The 19178-nt window shown below is 38.6% G+C and overlaps 1 protein-coding gene across 2 annotated transcripts in view; it reads left to right on the top strand.

Annotated features, from left to right (window-relative positions):
- Window positions 1-17180, top strand: part of HIVEP2 (HIVEP zinc finger 2) — a 186008-nt gene extending 168828 nt beyond the window's left edge. For both annotated transcript variants that reach the window (XM_080666811.1, XM_080666812.1), the window contains 4 exons: window positions 3075-3250; window positions 7547-7648; window positions 8441-9336; window positions 14690-17180. In XM_080666811.1, coding sequence (XP_080522937.1) covers window positions 3075-3250; window positions 7547-7648; window positions 8441-9336; window positions 14690-15514 — 1999 coding nt within the window. In that variant the 3' untranslated portion in view covers window positions 15515-17180. The remainder of the gene's footprint in view (window positions 1-3074; window positions 3251-7546; window positions 7649-8440; window positions 9337-14689) is intronic.
- The last annotated feature ends 1998 nt before the right edge of the window (window positions 17181-19178 follow it).

The following is a 19178-nucleotide window of genomic DNA, read 5'->3' as shown; positions in this document are numbered from 1 at the left end:
TTCTCTGTCTTTAGGAATTTATTTTTAAATGTTAAATTCCGAGTAGTAGAAACATGAGTTATAAGGCCCAATGACTTTGTTATCTGTATAGTTAAGAAAAATTACACATATGTGTAACGTCTAGTTTTAGATTTTGATGGAAATGTATCTTTGATCCTGTCAATGGGAGAAAAACCCAGATTTTTGCTTTTAAAATTTTAAAAATATTAAAAGCACATTAACCACATTTAGGAGATTATGATGTAACCAGCCTTATCTGTACAACAGATCTATAACTTACATATTTCCATGTGCATCAATTTATTCCAATAATATTTACAGGACAAAATAATGTTATCTGTTTGACTATAAAATGTTGAATGTTTAGTGAAATGAAATATTGATTTCTCACATAGATTACCAGTTTGGAGATGGATGATTAAAATTGATTCCCTCTTAGGTTTGGCCTTCTTTTGATGGATGTCGAGTATTTTCACTAAAACCGTAGTTGCATATATAGTCATGAAGCTTGTCTCGCTATTTTTTGACATCCCTCATCTTTTGATACAAACGAGAGAAATATAGATTTTATCTTTCCTCAGAGACTGAGAGGTCCCTGTGACTGAATCAACCCTCTTACATTCAGCAGTCTTCATAGCAGTGCACTTGTACTAGATTAGAGAGACCTTCACAGTTACTGTGTGCTTTGGGGAGCCCATCTCCACTAACGAAGGACACGAATGAAAAAGCGTATGTGAACATTTTATTGCTGTGTTTTGATGACCCAAAAAGATTGTGCCCGTATTTCATTTCTTCCTCCTTTCATTGCCCCATTTTATAGGCTATGTCCCAATCATTCCTTAATCTGTGGTCCAATTTCTGCCTGGTGGTGACCAGGTTCATTTCAAGCAGTGTAGTACCAACTCTTATTTTGGTGATTACAAACTGATAACTTTTTAAAAAAGTATTACTGACCAGTTGTTTAAGGGTATGTGTTTTTTTTTTATCTAATTTATAGGTTTAGAATTTAATTAAACATATCCTTTAATTATTTTTTCAAAAATCTATTAATTCTCACATCAAGTAGATTCATGGGTGTGCAGAATGGTATGTTGGTAAATATTTTATTTGTATAGATTTTTCTAATATAGAATTATAGTTTATACAGAACTTTACTATATTTCCATTCTGGAATCAATTTAATCAGTTAGGACATTAAAAATAAAATTATATTATTTGAAGGAAAAATGTATTCCAATAAACTATGATGATGGGCTACAATAAGTTTAAAGTATCCTTCTCCAAAGAAAATTAGCTTTCTATGAAATTCTTTTATTCTATATTCCTTAGATAATTTCATCTAGTTAGTGGGAGAGAATAGTGAAATTAATAGGTGAAAGATATTTTGCATCTATAGGTTCTTTTCTACTTTATGACAAAACACAATGTGAGATAAAAGATAAAGCCTAAAACAGTTTTTTTATATATATATATATTTTATTGATTTTCACAGAGAGGAAGGGAGAGGGATAGAGAGTTAGAAACATCGATGAGAGAGAAACATCGATCAGCTGCCTCCTGCACACCTCCTACTGGGGATGTGCCCGCAACCAAGGTACATGCCCTTGACCGGAATCGAACCTGGGACCTTTCAGTCCGCAGGCCGACGCTCTATCCACTGAGCCAAACCGGTTTCGGCAAGCCTAAAACAGTTTTGAAGAACAAGTTGATACTGGAATTTTTTTGTAAAAGAGGACAGATTTAAAGGAGCTGAAATCATGCAAAATTAACTATTCATTTTTTAAATCTCACCTGGATTGGCACTAACCAAAAAGTAGATCATGTTAAGATTAAATAGTATCTATGGCAGATCTGGTATTTAAATACATGTGTGGATTTTTCTCTCTTAAAAATTCTTCAGTGCATTGGATGAGTGAAGTTGAATTTGCTTTTATTCCTGATGATGGATTAGCTGGTACAAACAGAGAAGTTTACAGTGCTATGAGAATGTAGAAAATTAGAAATCTAGTGCCTTTAAGTCAATCCCCAGTGAATAAGGACATTTTGTATATCAATTTACCTTTTGAAGTTATAAATAATACACTTCAAAAGGAATATCTTTCCAAGAATGACATTTAGACCCATAATTCTAGCCTTGCTGTGATTTATGAGAGAATAAGGAGATAATAATATTCACTGATTTATTCAATAGAATGTCACCCTACTCCATGGCAGATTATGTTTCTTTGTATTATGTTTGAGCACTGGGTAGGTTTCTTCTGTAGATTATCACAGTGAATACCTAAGACTTTATTCATCTAACTAATTTCATTAGACATCCTTTCAAACCTCTCAACTAAATCCTCCTGGTCACCAATGCAAATTTGATTGAAAAAATGAATTTCTAGTTTTCATTATGTAACAGTATCTCCCAGAGGCCACTTGAAATTTAGACTCCATTTGTATACAGATTCTCAGTCCTTGGGAAGAGCAGATAAAATCTGTAGACAACAGTTGGTGAGCTCAGCTCAGCCTGTGTAAGCTAGAAATTTCCAAGGCACTCTCGTGCCAGGATTGTAAAAATAGAGTAGAAACTTGCAAAGAAGAATTCTATTATCAGTTACATTAATTTTAGCAAATTTGGAGGGGTATGTGTGTTGTGCATGCACATCTTAGATGATGTAATATTACTAAATGATATATGATGATTTGAATATGTTGGGAGAACTTTTTCGATGATTCTTGTTTGGAAGTTTTACTAGAATCCAAAAGTAGTAAGGCACAGCTCTTTGAGGCTTCTATAAGCCCATTTAATAGTCTGTAGCAAGTCCATATATTATACTTAATAGAAAAGAGCAAATTCCATGTTGAACTAAATGTAGAAGAAAGTCCATTTTGTTTACAATACCAAATCTATTATCTAGCTCTTTCAGGCATTTACTGCACAAATTTCATAGGTTTCATAGCAGTAAGGTTGAATAATTGTAAAAGCTCCTCATAAAAATTTGCCATGCAAATGATTAGCTTTGGGTTTGATTATATATATCACGTGCTAAAGAATTTGAAAACACACTGGATTCCCCTTTTTTAAACAGGTATAAGTCAAATGAAGATTATGTATATGTCAGAGGACGTGGACGTGGGAAGTATATTTGTGAAGAATGTGGGATTCGCTGCAAGAAGCCAAGCATGCTCAAAAAGCATATTCGCACTCATACTGATGTCCGGCCTTATGTATGCAAGTTATGTAACTTCGCCTTCAAGACGAAAGGTATGGGTCTGATCTTTTTTTTTTTTTTTTTTTTTTTAGAGGAAAATCACTATTTTATGGCTACCTTGGATTCCCAATCCCATTTTATAACTAAATTTCATCAACAATAAGATAGGTTTTGTTTGTGAAAATAGGACCCCATGAAATGTGTTTCCTCCTTCATGCAAGTGATCAAAGGATGTATATGAGACAGTGAGGCTCCTTTTACGACTTAAGAGCTATATAGAGTTGGGCCCAGGCCAGTTGTCTCTGAAGGAAGTGGCTCAGAATTGCCTGGATAGATATTACTTCATGTTGGAAATGTTATGTGATCTAGATAATCTTTGCACCAGTATTGAAATACTGCAGGGAGACAATCCATGCAGTAGCATTAGGAAAACAAAGCAGCAGCTGGGGGAAAAAACATGTGCCCATGGTCAGTTTCAAGATTATAAATAATGTAGAAATCCACAGATTCCCAGGTGGGCCCCTCCATCCACAGTAGCATTAATTATGCATAGAAATTTGATAGATTGGGATCTGTGTATTTATCATCACAGAGACAATTGCTTACTCTCAGGCCATAACTAGGACTTGCCTTGGAATGATATTCTGTGTGTTTTCTAAATCTGTTTTTAACAGGTAGTTTCATATGAAAGTATTTTACAGGAGAAGTTTGCTTTGATTGTGTTTCTACTAGGGGCCTGGTGCACGAAATTCGTGCACTGGGGAGGGGTCCCTCAGCCCAGCCTGCCCCCTCTCACATACAGGGAGCCCTCAGGGGATGTCCTACTGATGGCTTAGACCTGCTCATCATTGGGAGCGGACCTAAGCTGCAGTCTGGCCTCCCTTTGCGGGAGGCAACCTTGCTGATCAGTGGAAGGTGCCAGCCCCATCACCCCGCTGCTGCAGCCACTGTCAGTCACCGCAGCCGCCATGGTATTTTCATCAACACAGACTCCAGTCCCTTCACCATGAAAAAATGACAACTTTCTTTAAGGATTTTCAAGATGTGTCTTTTATAGGATATGACATTTCTTTCTTTCTTTTTCTTTTTATCCTCACCTGAGGATATGTTTCCATTGATTTTATCCCCTTCCCTCCGGTCACAGGCTCGGCCCCTTCCTAAGCCTAAACCCTCCGCCCGATGGCCGGCTGGGAGTGACCTGGGTGCCGAGGAGGTTCCGGGGACCCAGGTATGTATGCAAATTAACCGCCATCTTTGTTGGGTTAATTTGCATACTCACTCTGATTGGCTGTGGGTGTAGCGGAGGTATGGTCAATTTACATGTTTCTCTATTATTAGGTAAGATTATTTTATAGAATCATGAAAGTGTTCATAAGCCCAGTGTCCTCAGAATACAAACAATAGTGATTAGAGGTGGTTTGGCTTTTGTAGAAGCACATTTTACTGTTTTTTTGTAGAAGTACTAATGGATCCTATAGACACCTCTCACCCTTCTGAAGCCTCACATCATTTTCCAAAGTTTTAACTTTAAATTTGCATTCCACTCCATTCCATATCAAGAAAAGTAAATATCAGAGAAAATACAGTCTTTGCTAGAGAAATGTGTACTTATTTTCTTTTATAGTCAAAATCCTGAATTGTTTCAGTGGTTTGTCAGAAGTATAAATGTGTAACCTCTCAATATAACTGTTTTTTCTTTATTAACAAGCCAGAAAAGGGGGAAGAGAATGTTCATTTGCTTTTCAAAAGAAATACACATAATGTCCTTTAAATATCATTCACCTTTGCATCAAGACTTTCATATTGAATTTCACTAAGAGACTTCCTGGGAGATAAGAAAATATAAACTTTAGTTTTAAAATATACTGCAAATCTGCCAGTCATTACAATGGATATATCTTCACTGGACATATGATTTGTCTGCAGGTAGAGCTGTGTGAAACACTGTGGGAAGAAACATTTTAAAGATTTTTTTGAAATCAAATTAAATTTGGCTTTGAACCATTGTCTTGGAGTTTAGAAGGAAATAACTTATTCTTGGTCATTATTTTAGTTTACTCTGCCCATTTGGAAATGTGAAAATTTCTCAGAATCTTAAAATGAGCAAAACATTCTGGGAATCCCCTCCAGTTTTCACCTCCGGCTGAGATCCTGTTATCCAAACCCCAGACACCTGAGCTCAGACCAGGAGCACACTCACAGGACCAGTACTTCCTTCAGGCCCGGGCCACTCCTTCAGTGCCCTCCCCCTGCCACTCAGCTCCCCTCTTCTTACTCTAAGTCCTTCAGAAGTTCAAGAGTCCAATAAACCAAAGCCAGGGTGGGGTTGTTTCAGAGCCAGATTTCTAACAACACACCTTCCCTAAAGATGAAAGCTCGAAGCCTGACCACCTCCTTGAAATGGGTGGAAAGAAAATACAGAAGAAACACATATTAAGATCTAAATAAATTATCTTGACTCACTTAACATCCACACCCATCCACATACACAATTCCTAGCTCCCTTGCAGAAGTAGTTTCTATTAATTTATACTTATATTTAATTAATTTTCAGATTTTAGAGTTCTCTATGATTTGTTTACAAAAATGTTTGAGCTTTTTAAAAAAAATTGTAATAATATAAGTGAAATAATAAACAACAGTGTCCTAGTTTAGAATTGTGACTCATATATTACATTAATAGCAAACTAAACACCCTTACAAGGGGAACAAACTATCTCAGCAGGCTGAGGGTTTTTGCCTAGATTCAATGAGCCTTTCCTTTAAATTAAGGTGCTTGCTGGTACACTGCTAAAGCAGCATCAAAGGGCTTAGACAATATTATGGCCTTTACAACAATTAACTTCTGGATCTCTTTTGATAAGCTATATATGACATGGATCAGTATATATATATATTTTTTTCATAGATCCTAAGTCAAAAGTGATTAGATCAGTGTTTTCATAATTTCTCACATTACATATAGCAATTATATAAATCTACAGAAACTTACATACACATTTGTGTCTATATATATATATATATATATATATATATATACACACACACATAATTATATATCTCTGTGTCATCATCATACATACTGTATGTGACATAAAATTTTTTCTTTTTTGATAGAATAATGGGAGTTTCAAGATAAGTAAAAAGGCATTATTGCTGCCCCAGAAGAAACTGCTGTCATAAAGTATGCCAACATATGTCAGACAGATAGATGCTCAATACTGAGAATACGATTCCCTATAAGCAGTTAGCTAAATATTCCTATTATTCTTTGAATTCATTACAGGGTTGTCCCTAACATTAGTTTGGATTCGTTTTTTCTTCTGACTAGTTAGGATCCTGTGAGTCTAATCTATATCAGATCAGTGCCAGGAGGTGGCTGTGTTGATAATATTTCATTGCAAAGTTACTCTGAGATTGTGACACAGTTTGGCTTTTTATGGAATACTAGTGGCCCGGTGCATGAAATTTGTGCACATTAAAAGGGAATTAATTAGAAGAAATATTTTAATATTGCTATTTGCCCTTTCTCTATAATAGAAGTGTTAAGAGATGAAAGAAAATTAGTAAAATGTATATGAAAATCTCCTTCCTGTCAGAGTCTGGGGCATGCTGCGAGACCCAGAGTCAAGTCCCCGCCCACCCGCGTGCGCCTTAAAATTGCAGAAGACCCAGACCTGGCTGGCCCCACCCCCATCAAGTTCCGCTGGGCAGGGGGTGCAGCCTGGGACCGGGTGTGGGGCGCAGCCTCAGGTCCCCCATCAAGCTCCACCAGGTTGGGGGGGGCAGCCTCAGGTCCCGCGGACTGGCGCCTGTGGGGGGGGGGGGGCGGGGAGCGTGGCCTGAGGTGCCCCATCAAGCCCCACCAGGCAGAGGGCATGGCCTGAGGTCCTCGTCAAGCCCTGCTGGGTGGGGGTCATGGCCTGAGGTCCGCTGGCCTGGCCAGGCACCACACAGCCTCAGGTCCCTGCTGATCAGTCGTTACAGCATAATGGGGTGATGACCATTTGCATATTAGCTCTTTATTATATAGAATTAGGAGGCTGACCCATTTGGGCCAAAGATATTGGATCCCTTCTCAGCCAGGAAAGCTTGGGATTCCCTGTCCTGCTTGGAGTCTATCCTTGAAAAGATGTGACCCTAGGTGTCAACACGTCCTCTAGAATGAAGAAAACCTGAGATTGGGCCACAGCCCTCAGGGCTTAATATCTTCACAAACCAGATTGTCCCTCTTCTGTTTGAAGGAAGGGATCGTGGGTAGAAACAAATCCCTGTCATCTCAAGTGACTTTTGGAGCAATCATCACATTTTGGTAACAGATTAATTATTTTATCGTGTGTGTTTTCTAGGAAACCTGACGAAGCATATGAAATCTAAAGCGCATATGAAAAAATGCCTGGAGTTGGGCGTCTCAATGACTTCAGTGGATGATACAGAAACCGAGGAAGCAGGTATTTATCATTTAGCTGGTGGACTGTTTCACTATGTATGCTTCAGCTTTGTGGCCGGTGGTAAAATAAGTTTAGATGTGTTTTTTAAAAAAAGATCACATTTTATTTTATTAAATACTAAATATAGAAAAGAAGTCTGACATATTGAATTGCTTGAAACCTACTGAGAAGAAGCAAATGCATTTCAGTTCATAAGTGGGAAGCGAGAAAGGTCTTACCAAGAATATATTTCTATCTAGAACCATAAAGGAAATCCAACTTTTGTTGTGTTAGGGATGTACATTTTATAAAACTTTCTGGGAAATTTGAAAAGCATCTTAATGTCTTATTTTTCCTATTAAGAGGAAATACAATAGAGGAAAAAAAAACATCATTAACCTCAATAGAAAACCTGAGGCTCGCCAAACCTCCTGAGATACTCCCCTTACACATAAGCTCATACCTGTAGAGAGAGGTTGTTGCTTTTATTTACTTTTTCTAACATTATCATTTACAACATTACATACATATTTGTTGAGGGTTTTCTATAGGTGGTGTGATATCTGAGTTATAAGGTCCTACTCTGGAGTTTTTATTGTAAGGTGGGATGAAATAGGACAGGTACATAAAAGATAAGAACCAATGCAGGCTTATGGAGGGATATGTCCAGTGAGTGTCAGGAGTTCAGAGATGGAACTATCTGCAGGTGCTGGAGGGTTGAGGAAAGCTTTTGGAAAGAGACTGGGCCTAAATTAGCTCCTAATCTTGATGTTTGGATCTGGAACTCCAATATCTTCTGTTCAATTGTTTCAGAAACGATTGAAGATTTACACAAAACAGCTGAAAAGCATAGCATGTCCAGCATTTCAACTGATCATCAATTCTCAGATGCCGAAGAATCGGATGGTGAGGATGCAGATGATAATGATGATGATGACGAAGATGATGATGACTTTGATGACCAGGGAGATTTGACACCAAAAACCAGATCAAGAAGCACCAGTCCTCAGCCTCCTAGATTCTCCTCCTTGCCTGTGAATGTTGGCGCCGTACCCCATGGGGTTCCCTCGGATAGTTCCCTGGGACATTCTTCATTGATCAGCTATTTGGTTACTTTGCCAAGTATTCAGGTTACTCAGCTTATGACACCGAGTGACTCATGTGAAGATACCCAGATGACAGAATACCAGAGGTTATTCCAGAGCAAAAGTACAGACTCGGAACCAGACAAAGACAGGTTAGACATACCCAGTTGTATGGATGAAGAGTGCATGCTGTCTTCAGAGCCCAGCTCCTCTCCAAGGGACTTCTCTCCCTCAAGCCACCATTCCTCACCGGGATATGATTCTTCACCCTGTCGAGATAATTCACCAAAGAGGTATCTGATACCCAAAGGAGACTTATCACCCAGAAGACACTTATCACCTAGGAGAGATCTATCACCCATGAGACATCTTTCACCAAGAAAGGAAGCTGCGTTGAGAAGAGAGATGTCACAAAGAGATGTTTCACCAAGAAGGCATCTGTCCCCAAGGAGGCCATTGTCACCTGGGAAAGATATCGCGGCAAGAAGAGACCTCTCTCCCAGAAGAGAGAGAAGATACATGACCTCCATAAGAGCACCATCTCCCAGAAGGGCTTTATACCACAACCCACCATTATCCATGGGGCAGTATTTGCAAGCAGAGCCAATTGTATTGGGGCCTCCTGTGAGTATGAGTAGCTTTTTCTTTTTAATATGTAAGTCATGGTGCATGAGAACCTCTTGATAACACACTAGTGTGGAATTTATAACATGAGTCTCTCTCCTGGGGAGGCGTGAACTCGGTTACTGAAAATAGCAGGAAGACATTTTTATCACAAGCTATTGTCAGTAACATGGCTGTGGCATTACCCCAAGTGTAGTAGTATTGCATCAGAGCAGTGGTGCATTCCAGCTGGTAACAGGTGAGGCCTTCCTGAATGCTTTCTAAGCTTAACTAATTATAAACATGAGCTGAAACTTAGACATGAATAGAAAAGATAAAGTCTTTGGACTGTCATGAATGCTTAGACAGACACTCTCGGGGGTATTTAGTTGTCATAGTTATATAACTCTTTGCTAGGTAAGGATTCTGATTCAGGTATTAGTCTTGACTTTCAATAACTTTTTGAAAAATAAACTCATTACCTTGAGCATGACCTTGCTCACAATGAGTGAACATGTGACACTAATAAGGGACTGGGAGAAGAGAGAATGATCCCCGCTGTATGTTTATAAATCAAAAGCATCAACATATATGTGTGCGTTTTACCATTACTTCCATCTCCTGCTAACCAAGGGCACTTGCTTAGTGAGATGGGGGCCCGAAGAGAGTGGGAATTTGGGAGAGCAATAAGAGAAAGTATCAGAGGAGATTTCTATGATATGCCCTCGGTGTAAATTAAAACAATAGTACAAACATGAATTAAATTTAGGCAGGGGATTTAATGCAAATGCATTGAAAAGCACACGCCCTGCCTCATTCCATAGCAGGGAAGACCTTGATGTTGCTTTCAGTTTGTGTAGGATTTTAAAAATGAATGAAGCAGCTACTTAGCATCAACAGAGGAATGCTACCTCTTGAATTTATTTGCTTTAAATGTGTTTTGTTGTTGTTGTTTTGTGGTCTCTATTCTTTGCTGTTCTCTCTTTGCTCTGAATTTCTGTCATGTGGCTCATCCCTGCCCTTCACAGCCAAAGGAAGCCCTGCTAGCTCCCAGCTCTGTCTTCTCACTGCCCTGGTGGCCAGCTGCCTCCCTCTTACTACCTTTTCACCAACCTGAATCATAAGCTTAGGTTTTGAATTTTTCAGCTTTAGGAAAGCTCCCTGGTGTTGCTTTTTAGTCCCCTGCCACCAGCATCCTCTTTTCACAAGCCTGCCATCAACTTAGTTTTCAAGCTGTAACTATTGCAGAAACATGTATAGCAAACAGGATGGGATTTATTTGCCAAGCTAATAAACTACGTAGCTAAGAAAAAAAGAGGTACATTGCCACTGTCTTGGTGGTGTTAAGTAGAAAGGAGAAATCTGAAGTTAATGCTATTGCAGCATAAATAAAGAGTGATAAAGCCCTCAGGTGCCAGGACACTGCATCTGGGTGTAAAATGCTTTCTCTTGTTTAGACCCAGTGATGCTGGTGGTATGTGTGAGATGTGACTCTCCTGTTCTGAACTGGTCAGGTGGACTGAGACTGTGGTATTAGTAAGATGTTGGAGTATATTCAGTCAATTGTAGTCACACAAAAAATAAGCCTTGCTCATGCCGGTTTAGCTCAGTGAATAAAGCCCTCGGACTGAAGGGTCTCAGGTTCGATTCCGGTCAATGGCGCATACCTCAATTGTAGGCTCGATCCCCAGCCATGATTGAGGCACAACCAATAGATGTGTCTCTCTCACATCGATGTTTCTCTCTCTGTATGTGTCTCTCCCCCTCCCTTCCACTCTCTCTCAATATAAAAATATCCTCAAATGAGGATTAACAACAACAACAAAAAATAAACCATTAGTGCCAACACAGTATTGTTATTAAAAAATAATAGCACTCACAATCAACTCGGGCAAAGGAATTGGAGAAGTAGGCTAAGGGAGTTCATCTAACTTTTGCATCTATGCCCAATTCACCTGGATATTTAATAGAATTATTAGACTTTGCCATTTATGAAGCCCAAGTGCTGAGCCTTTGGTCTATTACCCAGTGTAATTATCTTGAGAGAATTAATAGCCCGCTTCTTTGGTCACATGATATGATGGAACAAATCTGGGAATCCTCCCTAAAGCAGAAGCATTTGATCCCAAACAGTTTTATGCTTTATCATACAGTTTTTGAGGGGCAAAGGAGGATTTGCATCTTTCTGTGATGTATACATGAGCTTCTTGTTGCCAGACAAAATAAAACTGGCAATGCTATGAGAAGTATTTCTCCTGATTGCTGTACTTGATGAGTACTTCACCCTTCTGAATAATGTTTGAAAATATTAAATTGGGTTACCGCTGAAATAGTTTTTGTTTTTTTTGTTTTTGTTTTTATGGAAATGCTATTAGCAATACCTTGTCTGGTTGCTTAACCTTGACCAAGGGCTCACAAGACAGTGACTGTGGTGTGAAAGGACTTTGTAGCCCAGCATGTTACACCCATTATTAGTCTGAGTGGTAGACCCCAGGGAGCAGGTTTGGAGGAGATGATATGCAATCACTGGGTCCCTATTACCCTGCTGTTTCTGCCCTAATGCCCCCTGGTTAGTTTCAATTTTAGAATGAATGGATGACTAGATAGATAGGTAGATAGATACATAGATATATAGAATAAGAAGGTAAGTCTTTTTTTTTCAGTTAGTAAATATTTCTTAAAAGTCTACTATATGAGGTTCAAGGATAAGGGTGAAATTTTTAAGGTTTCTGTCCTCATCTTTTCCATTTTTAAAGATTTGGTAGATCAATAGCAAGGAGACAAAAGAGTGTCTTGGTCCTCAGTACATACTGTAGATGAACACTGTGTCCAGTGAAAGAGTCCACATTCAGTTCTTTCCTTTGCTATCTCTGTGATCTTGGGCAAGTCACTTAACCTCTTGGTCATAGTTTCCTAATTTGTGGCAGCTAGAGAGGTGATCCAAGCAGATTTTGGTCCTGGAAAGAACTTGACATTCAGCTGTAAGGAATGTAGTCAGCTGAAAACTTCCTGCTGTTAGCTCCTTCAGGGTACACCTCAGTTTTTAAGCCAAGACCATGCTTTGTTCTGCAACCCCCAGCCAATGCCTGAGCCCAGATGGGTCGCAGCTAAGCTGAGCACTTGCTTCCTTTCCCCGTTACCTTCCCATCATTAGCTCCTCTGCTCCTGCCCCCACCTCCACACACACCAACCAGTGAAACCTCTTGCAATCCTTCCTTCTTAGCATTTGCTTCCAGAGGGCCTACTGACACTGTTGAAAAGATGAGTGGGATAATATATCTGGTACATGGGAGATATATATAACACAACCCACATATGAATTCATTATTTGCATTTCCACATCAAGATTTTTCTTACTGAGATTTAAATAAGTTGTGAGTTTGTTCACATATCACAACAACAAAGCATAAATTACAGAACACAATAGGGTTGCAAATGGAGTAAAAACTGAAGTAGAAACACCTTATTGAGAATTTATTAGGAGGATGAAGAAAGGGTGAATAGGCAGAGAGAAGATGTGTGGTTACCTGATAGGAATTCTGCTTGTGTACTAACTTCTGTGGTTGTAATCATTGATTTTCTGATCAGTAAAGGTCTAAATGTGACACTTTTATTCTTAACACAAATACAGTTTTGTTGGAATTTGAACATAATGAATAAATTTTAGTTTTACAATTTCATCATTCCTTTCGAGAGCCTTGAGTGAGAGATCTCACGCAATGGGAGTTCTCTCTCTCAGGCTCCCTCCCAGACCCCATTCTGGTTAGGGGTATGCAATGGCCATCATGGAATAGCAACCCAAAGCAAAATGGAAAAATAAGCAAACCACATTTCATCTTAAACTTTGAGTCTGTAACAACTGTGACTTAAAGAAGATGTCATTAGATTATTTTCAAGGATTATTGTAGGCATTACAGTTCTTCTACCTTAATTGGTGTTTGATAAAGGAAATGTGCCTTTTTCGGAACTAAAGCAAATACAAGTAGGATTTTTTTGGTAGCATATAATGACTCTTTCATACCATAAAACTCTCTTCTTATCTAACTTATTAGGCCCTTGTGATTACAGGGTTGATGATTACATGATTTCTCCTGCACTTCCAGGACAAATCATTTGTTTCTAGCTTGAATAAGTTGGAGCCAGGAGCGGGGTTAAGGCCAAGTATGGCACAGAGTAGCAGAGATGATGCATAATTTATCATTCCTGAGCCGGTCTCACAATCTAAATAGAACTGGATGAATCATTAATGGTATAAAGCATACCTTGAGTTTTAGAACTGAAGCATTCATGAAATGAATGAGAACATTTTTTTTGTCTGTCTCCTGGATTACTACCATACTTGACATGTTTATCTCCATTTGAATTTAAGTTCTCAAAAAATAACAATAAACTGATGATAATCCATTAAAAGAATGAATCTCAGTCATTAAAACCACATAATCTCATTAAAACCTGATAATCTCACAGTCTAAATTGTGTTTTGCTACAGAAACATTTATAGAAAATAAGTTTTCCATTTTCTGGGCTGGAAACCATGAAACCTGGAATTCTGGCCAAAAATTTTAAGTATCTTTAATTCATTAATTTATGAGAAGATATGTAAATGGGAGTAGTAATATAAACAGAGGATTTAAGACATAGTCGTCTTTGGTTCCCACCTGTATAGTTGAGTAAGAGCTGTAACTACCCAAAGTATTTAGTGTTAACTGCTTATCTGATGGATGGATAGTTTCCTTATAAAACCCACCCTTGATTTGGTGAAGACTCTGGTCATCTACCTGGGGTGTCTCTTGTGCAGGAATTCATTTTATTAGACTAATAACTTGCACTTCGGAGCAACCAGTTTGTGTATCACCACCATTTTGTCATCTACTCGGTAAACGTTTTTTTTTAATACAAATTTTCAGGCTTGTTACTTTGATTATACTTATTAACACTTCAGAAAAATATTAAAATTCTACATAGTATATAAATGGATGGTGATATTTTAAATTTCTTTTGAATTTAAAAATCTATTGTTGGGGCTTTTTTGCTTGGAAAACTTTTTCTAGTAATTTTCCATTATTTCCTTTTCATTCTTTCTTATGAAAAAAGCAGAGTTAAAATGTCTCTGTACCTAGTATAAAACACATGCATGTTTTATCACATTGCTGTTTATAAAGTAAAGTAACTTTTCAAAGAAGGGCAGCTTCATTCAAGGATTTTAAAAGATAACAGATATCTCTTTTGTATTGAAAATGAAAAATTAATCAAAGGATCAGGTAGTTTTAAAGTGTTCTGAATGAACCAGTGAAAGCGTGAATGAATGAAAAAGTTTGACGTAAGCATGAAGAACAGTGGGTCCTAACTGTTGTGCTCTCTGTTTCCAATGCAGAATCTAAGAAGAGGAATACCTCAGGTTCCTTACTTCAGTCTCTATGGAGACCAAGAAGGTGCTTATGAACATCCGGGCTCCAGCCTCTTCCCTGAGGGACCTAATGACTATGTCTTCAGTCATCTTCCACTCCACTCTCAGCAACAAGTACGAGCTCCTATCCCCATGGTGCCCGTTGGTGGGATCCAAATGGTTCACTCCCTGCCGCCGACCCTCTCTGGTTTACATCCTCCACCCACATTGCCTCTGCCAATGGAGGGCTCTGAGGAGAAGAAAGGAGCTTCCGGGGAATCCTTCGCTAAGGATCCCTACATTATTTCTAAGCAGCACGAGAAGCCATCTCCTCACCTTTTGCAGTCATCTGGTCCACCCAGCATGCCCTCCTCTCCTCGGCTATTGATGAAACAGAGCACTTCGGAAGACAGCTTAAATGCAACAGAGAGGGAACAGGAGGAGAATATACAGACTTGTACAAAAGCCATTGCCTCTCTCCGGATTGCCACAGAAGAGGCCGCTCTGCTTGGGGCAGACCAGCCAGCGCGGGTGCAGGAGCCCCACCAGAAACCCTTGGAAAGTGCACATGTTAGCATTAGACACTTTAGTGGAGCTGAGCCAGGCCAGCCCTGTTCCTCAGCTGCCCACACTGACTTGCATGATGGTGAAAAGGACAACTTCGGTACATCACAGACTGCATTAGCTCACTCCACGTTTTACAGCAAGAGTTGTAGGGATGACCAACCGTCGGGCTTTCACGGCAGCAAAGAATTACCTTCAAGCACAGAGGAAGGCAAAGAACCTTCGTCGGAAAAGAGTCAGCTACATTGATCTCAGATGCATGGAGACTTTCATTTCCACATTTTCTTACTTTGTTTTGTTTTTCTAGAAATAGAGGTAATCAAGTTTATAGCATGCCTGTCCTGAGTTACAGTAGTTTGCTATTATATATACTTTTGTTATAGCAAAAGAATAGGTAAATTAACGAGTCATCATGAGCCTGACCAAAACAAAATTTGAAATTAACCTATTGGGTCTGGTACTTTTAAAACTGTACAGATGTTTGTGCCTTTTCTTTACTTTGCTTATATTCTTATAAGCATTTTTTAGCAGTAATTTGTACATATTTTAGAATTTGTGTATCTGCTTTGTAATAAATGTAATTTCTTTCCTTTTTTGGACACTTGGATCTAAATGATGTAAAGCAAAACAGCATCAATATATATGTGAGGTTGCACTAAAACATATTTTTATATGATTAAAACTGAACAGCTTTTATGTACAGCTCTGATTCTGTAATACTAATATTTATTTACCTTGTTTCATAAATTGTACATTTTTTCTTAATGTTGTGGATTGCTTTTCTATGTGAAGCATGGGATTTACTGTTGCATAACTAGAACAAAAATGTATATTGTAAACAAGATATTTAAACTAGAGTATCTTATTCTGCACTTATGCATTAGTTACAAAAAAGATAAAGGATGTATCAGTCAGTTCTTAACTCTTGTAAATTTTTTTGTCTCTTGTTTGCTGGATTGACTATAACTTAAGTGCTGATTGTGATTTTAAACTGATAGTACCTTAAAGCATTAAAGTAAACAATGTGCTATTGTGAGTTTTTTCAAAGCTTTATAAATCAGTTATAAATAATATTAAAAGTATTTGGTCTTATGTGAACATGTTGATCTATATACTCATCTAAAAATATGGGAAAACATTCCGCCCCATGTAAATATGTACAAGTGCATCACTGGTACAATTTTATGTAACTCAGTTGGACACTAGGTTGCCACAGACTTATGCTAGGGTGTCTTTAAAAACTAAAGTGACAAAGCACATGGGACTGTGTAGAGCTTGGTTATCGGCCGGCCCGGTGGCTTGGCAGGCAGTGCTGGGCGCTGCCCATGGAGAAGACCTGGGCTTAGAAATCTCCTTGGTTCTTGCTGCACGCGATGGTGACTGAACTAAGGCTACTACAAAGGGGTTGCTCTTGGACTCTGAGGAGTGGGTGTGGAAGCGGGGAAGAGGCATGGAGACCTACCTGCTCACAGCCCTTCCTGTCAGCCAGTCCACATGGTGACAGGGTTGGCATCAGCTTTAGGAGAAGCCACTTTGCCCTTTGGAAGAGGGGAAGAGTGTCACACTTCTGGCTATCTCAGGGGGAATGGGAGGAAGAAGCTTTCCAGGGGAAAGAACTTGTGGGAGCAGGATGTTTTTTGTATATGACATTCAAAGTGGGCTTTGGTTAGTGTCACAGGTGGGCAGAGCCTTTGTAGGTCCAGAGGAATGGCAGAAAGGGAGGGTACCACATGTGCACACACACCCCCGTGTGTGCACTCACACACACACACACACACACACACACACACACACACACAACCTGGGTTATCTTTGTGCTATATAGTGGATTATAATTCTGTGAAACCAAGTTTGTATATTGAATTACATTAAGGAGTGTTCTTTAAAAAGAGAAATAAATATACAATTACATGCATGAGGTGTCTAGTTTTTATGTGTTGTTTTACATTTTAAGTTTGCCCATTTTTGTTTCTAAAGAAATTTTGATGCTACCAACATACCATCTGTGCCTTTAATTGCCAGGCTCAGCCCATCTTGCGGTATGCTAATATGAATGCTTTTTACAAGTGAGAAGACAGCCATTGGCTTCCATATGTTTTCCATTTAAGACAGATAGTGGTCACTACAGTGTGTGCTCTGGAAATGGACTCATTGGAATGTAAGCATGGGCATTGGCAGAATACGTTGTATCTGAAAAGAGTCATGGGTAAAGCAAATTATCATTTCCCCTTATGCCTCCTCTCAGTATGCTTACATGTCTGAAATTTCACTGGGGAAACCTCTTTTTAAAAATTTTGTCAGTGACTCAAGGCAAAAAACTAACCAAAATAAGTATATCATAAAATATCCACATATCACAGTTCTTTTATTACAAAAGAGTAGAACCTTTTAAATAATGAAAGTAGAAGTTTTATTAAAGGTCAAAATCTATCAGTATTGCCATTATAAAAATCTCAAATTGGTGGATTTACAACTCAACTGTTTTCTTTTATGAGCTAGACTGTCTTTTTAAACTATGTTTTACAAAGGTGAATTAAAGGTCAACAAAGCCAGCCAGCCTAATATCTGTCTGTCATGGAGAAGAATCCTTGAAACATTCAATTACTTAGAGTAATGTGTGTCTTACTCTAAACCAAGATCTCCCTGTCCAGATTTGCTTAAAGAACAGTTTCTGATTATGTATGCTGTTCTCATTTAGACCATAATACAATAATGACAATTTACAGTAAAAATGCTAGGGTTGAATGATCTCAAATTAATAGAAAGCCCACCAAGGTTATTATTCATTCAGAATATGTTACAAAGTATGTTTGCATCTACTTTGTCATAGTATACTGCCCCCCACCCCCCGCCAAGCTGTTTGACATCAGAGCTTGAAAATGTTCCCCTTGATTCTTGAGTGTAGAGAAACCTCTGCGTACCCATACTCCAGATTCAGCAATAAGCCATGTTTGACCATGCAGTAGATGTACTGAAGAACAGGGAAACTGTCAGAAAATACTTTATTTGGCATTTAAAAGTGCCAAGGAATAACACAATGTATCGATCTTCAATATTCCAGAACACTCTATGGATCATTTTATATGTGCATATCTATTGCTTAGCAACAACTAGGATCACATTCAGAAATATATGTTGGTCATCAAAATGAGCCAAACCATCAGATGCTCTCTCTCTGTTTGCTAAATACCTAAAATGTATTTCAAATCCGGCTACAGATCACTGGCATGTTTTATACTTCAAGTAGATGCCAAGCTTTATCTTCTTAAAGTATACATTTAACAATTATGGTTTGATGTGAACAAAATTTACTTTTAGCCAAAAAGATATAATGCTTAATATATTTTAATAATTCATTGAACATTATGTTAATGAATAAAATATTATAAAATAACTTTCCTATTAAAAAATTCCTAAGGAGTCTTATATGATATCAGTGATCAAGCCATATCCCCAAAGCAAAGTGCAAAGTTCAAGCAGTTCTGTGGATAATGAAAAGAGAAAAATTAAAAAGGTGCAACAGGACTTCTCCAAGGGGAGCAAGGTGTGGGATTACCTCAGTCACTGCGGTGGCTGCTGAAGTAGATCAAACAAAGTGTGGCAGCAGCAGGGGGCTGGGGCGCTTCACTCTGAGCACGTGGCCTGCCTGTCGAAGCCCCTGGACATCTAAATGCTCACAGGCATTGCACTTTACAGCCAGGTTCCCAGTGTGAAGGAGGGCAAAGACCATATGAATCCTTTAGTCTTGAGCATCTCTATCCTTAGCAATAATTTGTCTTGAGGTGCAGGTCTGATTATAAGACAACCCTCAATTGTATGAATACCCCTTGTCATGATTTAAGGGGGGGATGGTGGCTTTAGACTTTGCAGACTCAAAATTGTTATCCTTGTCAGTCTCGTCTTATTATTATAC

The sequence above is a fragment of the Plecotus auritus genome, assembly GCF_963455305.1.
Source record: "Plecotus auritus genome assembly, chromosome: 4".
NCBI classification, from domain to species: Eukaryota; Metazoa; Chordata; class Mammalia; order Chiroptera; family Vespertilionidae; genus Plecotus; species Plecotus auritus.
This window is presented reverse-complemented; position numbering and strand designations above follow the sequence as displayed.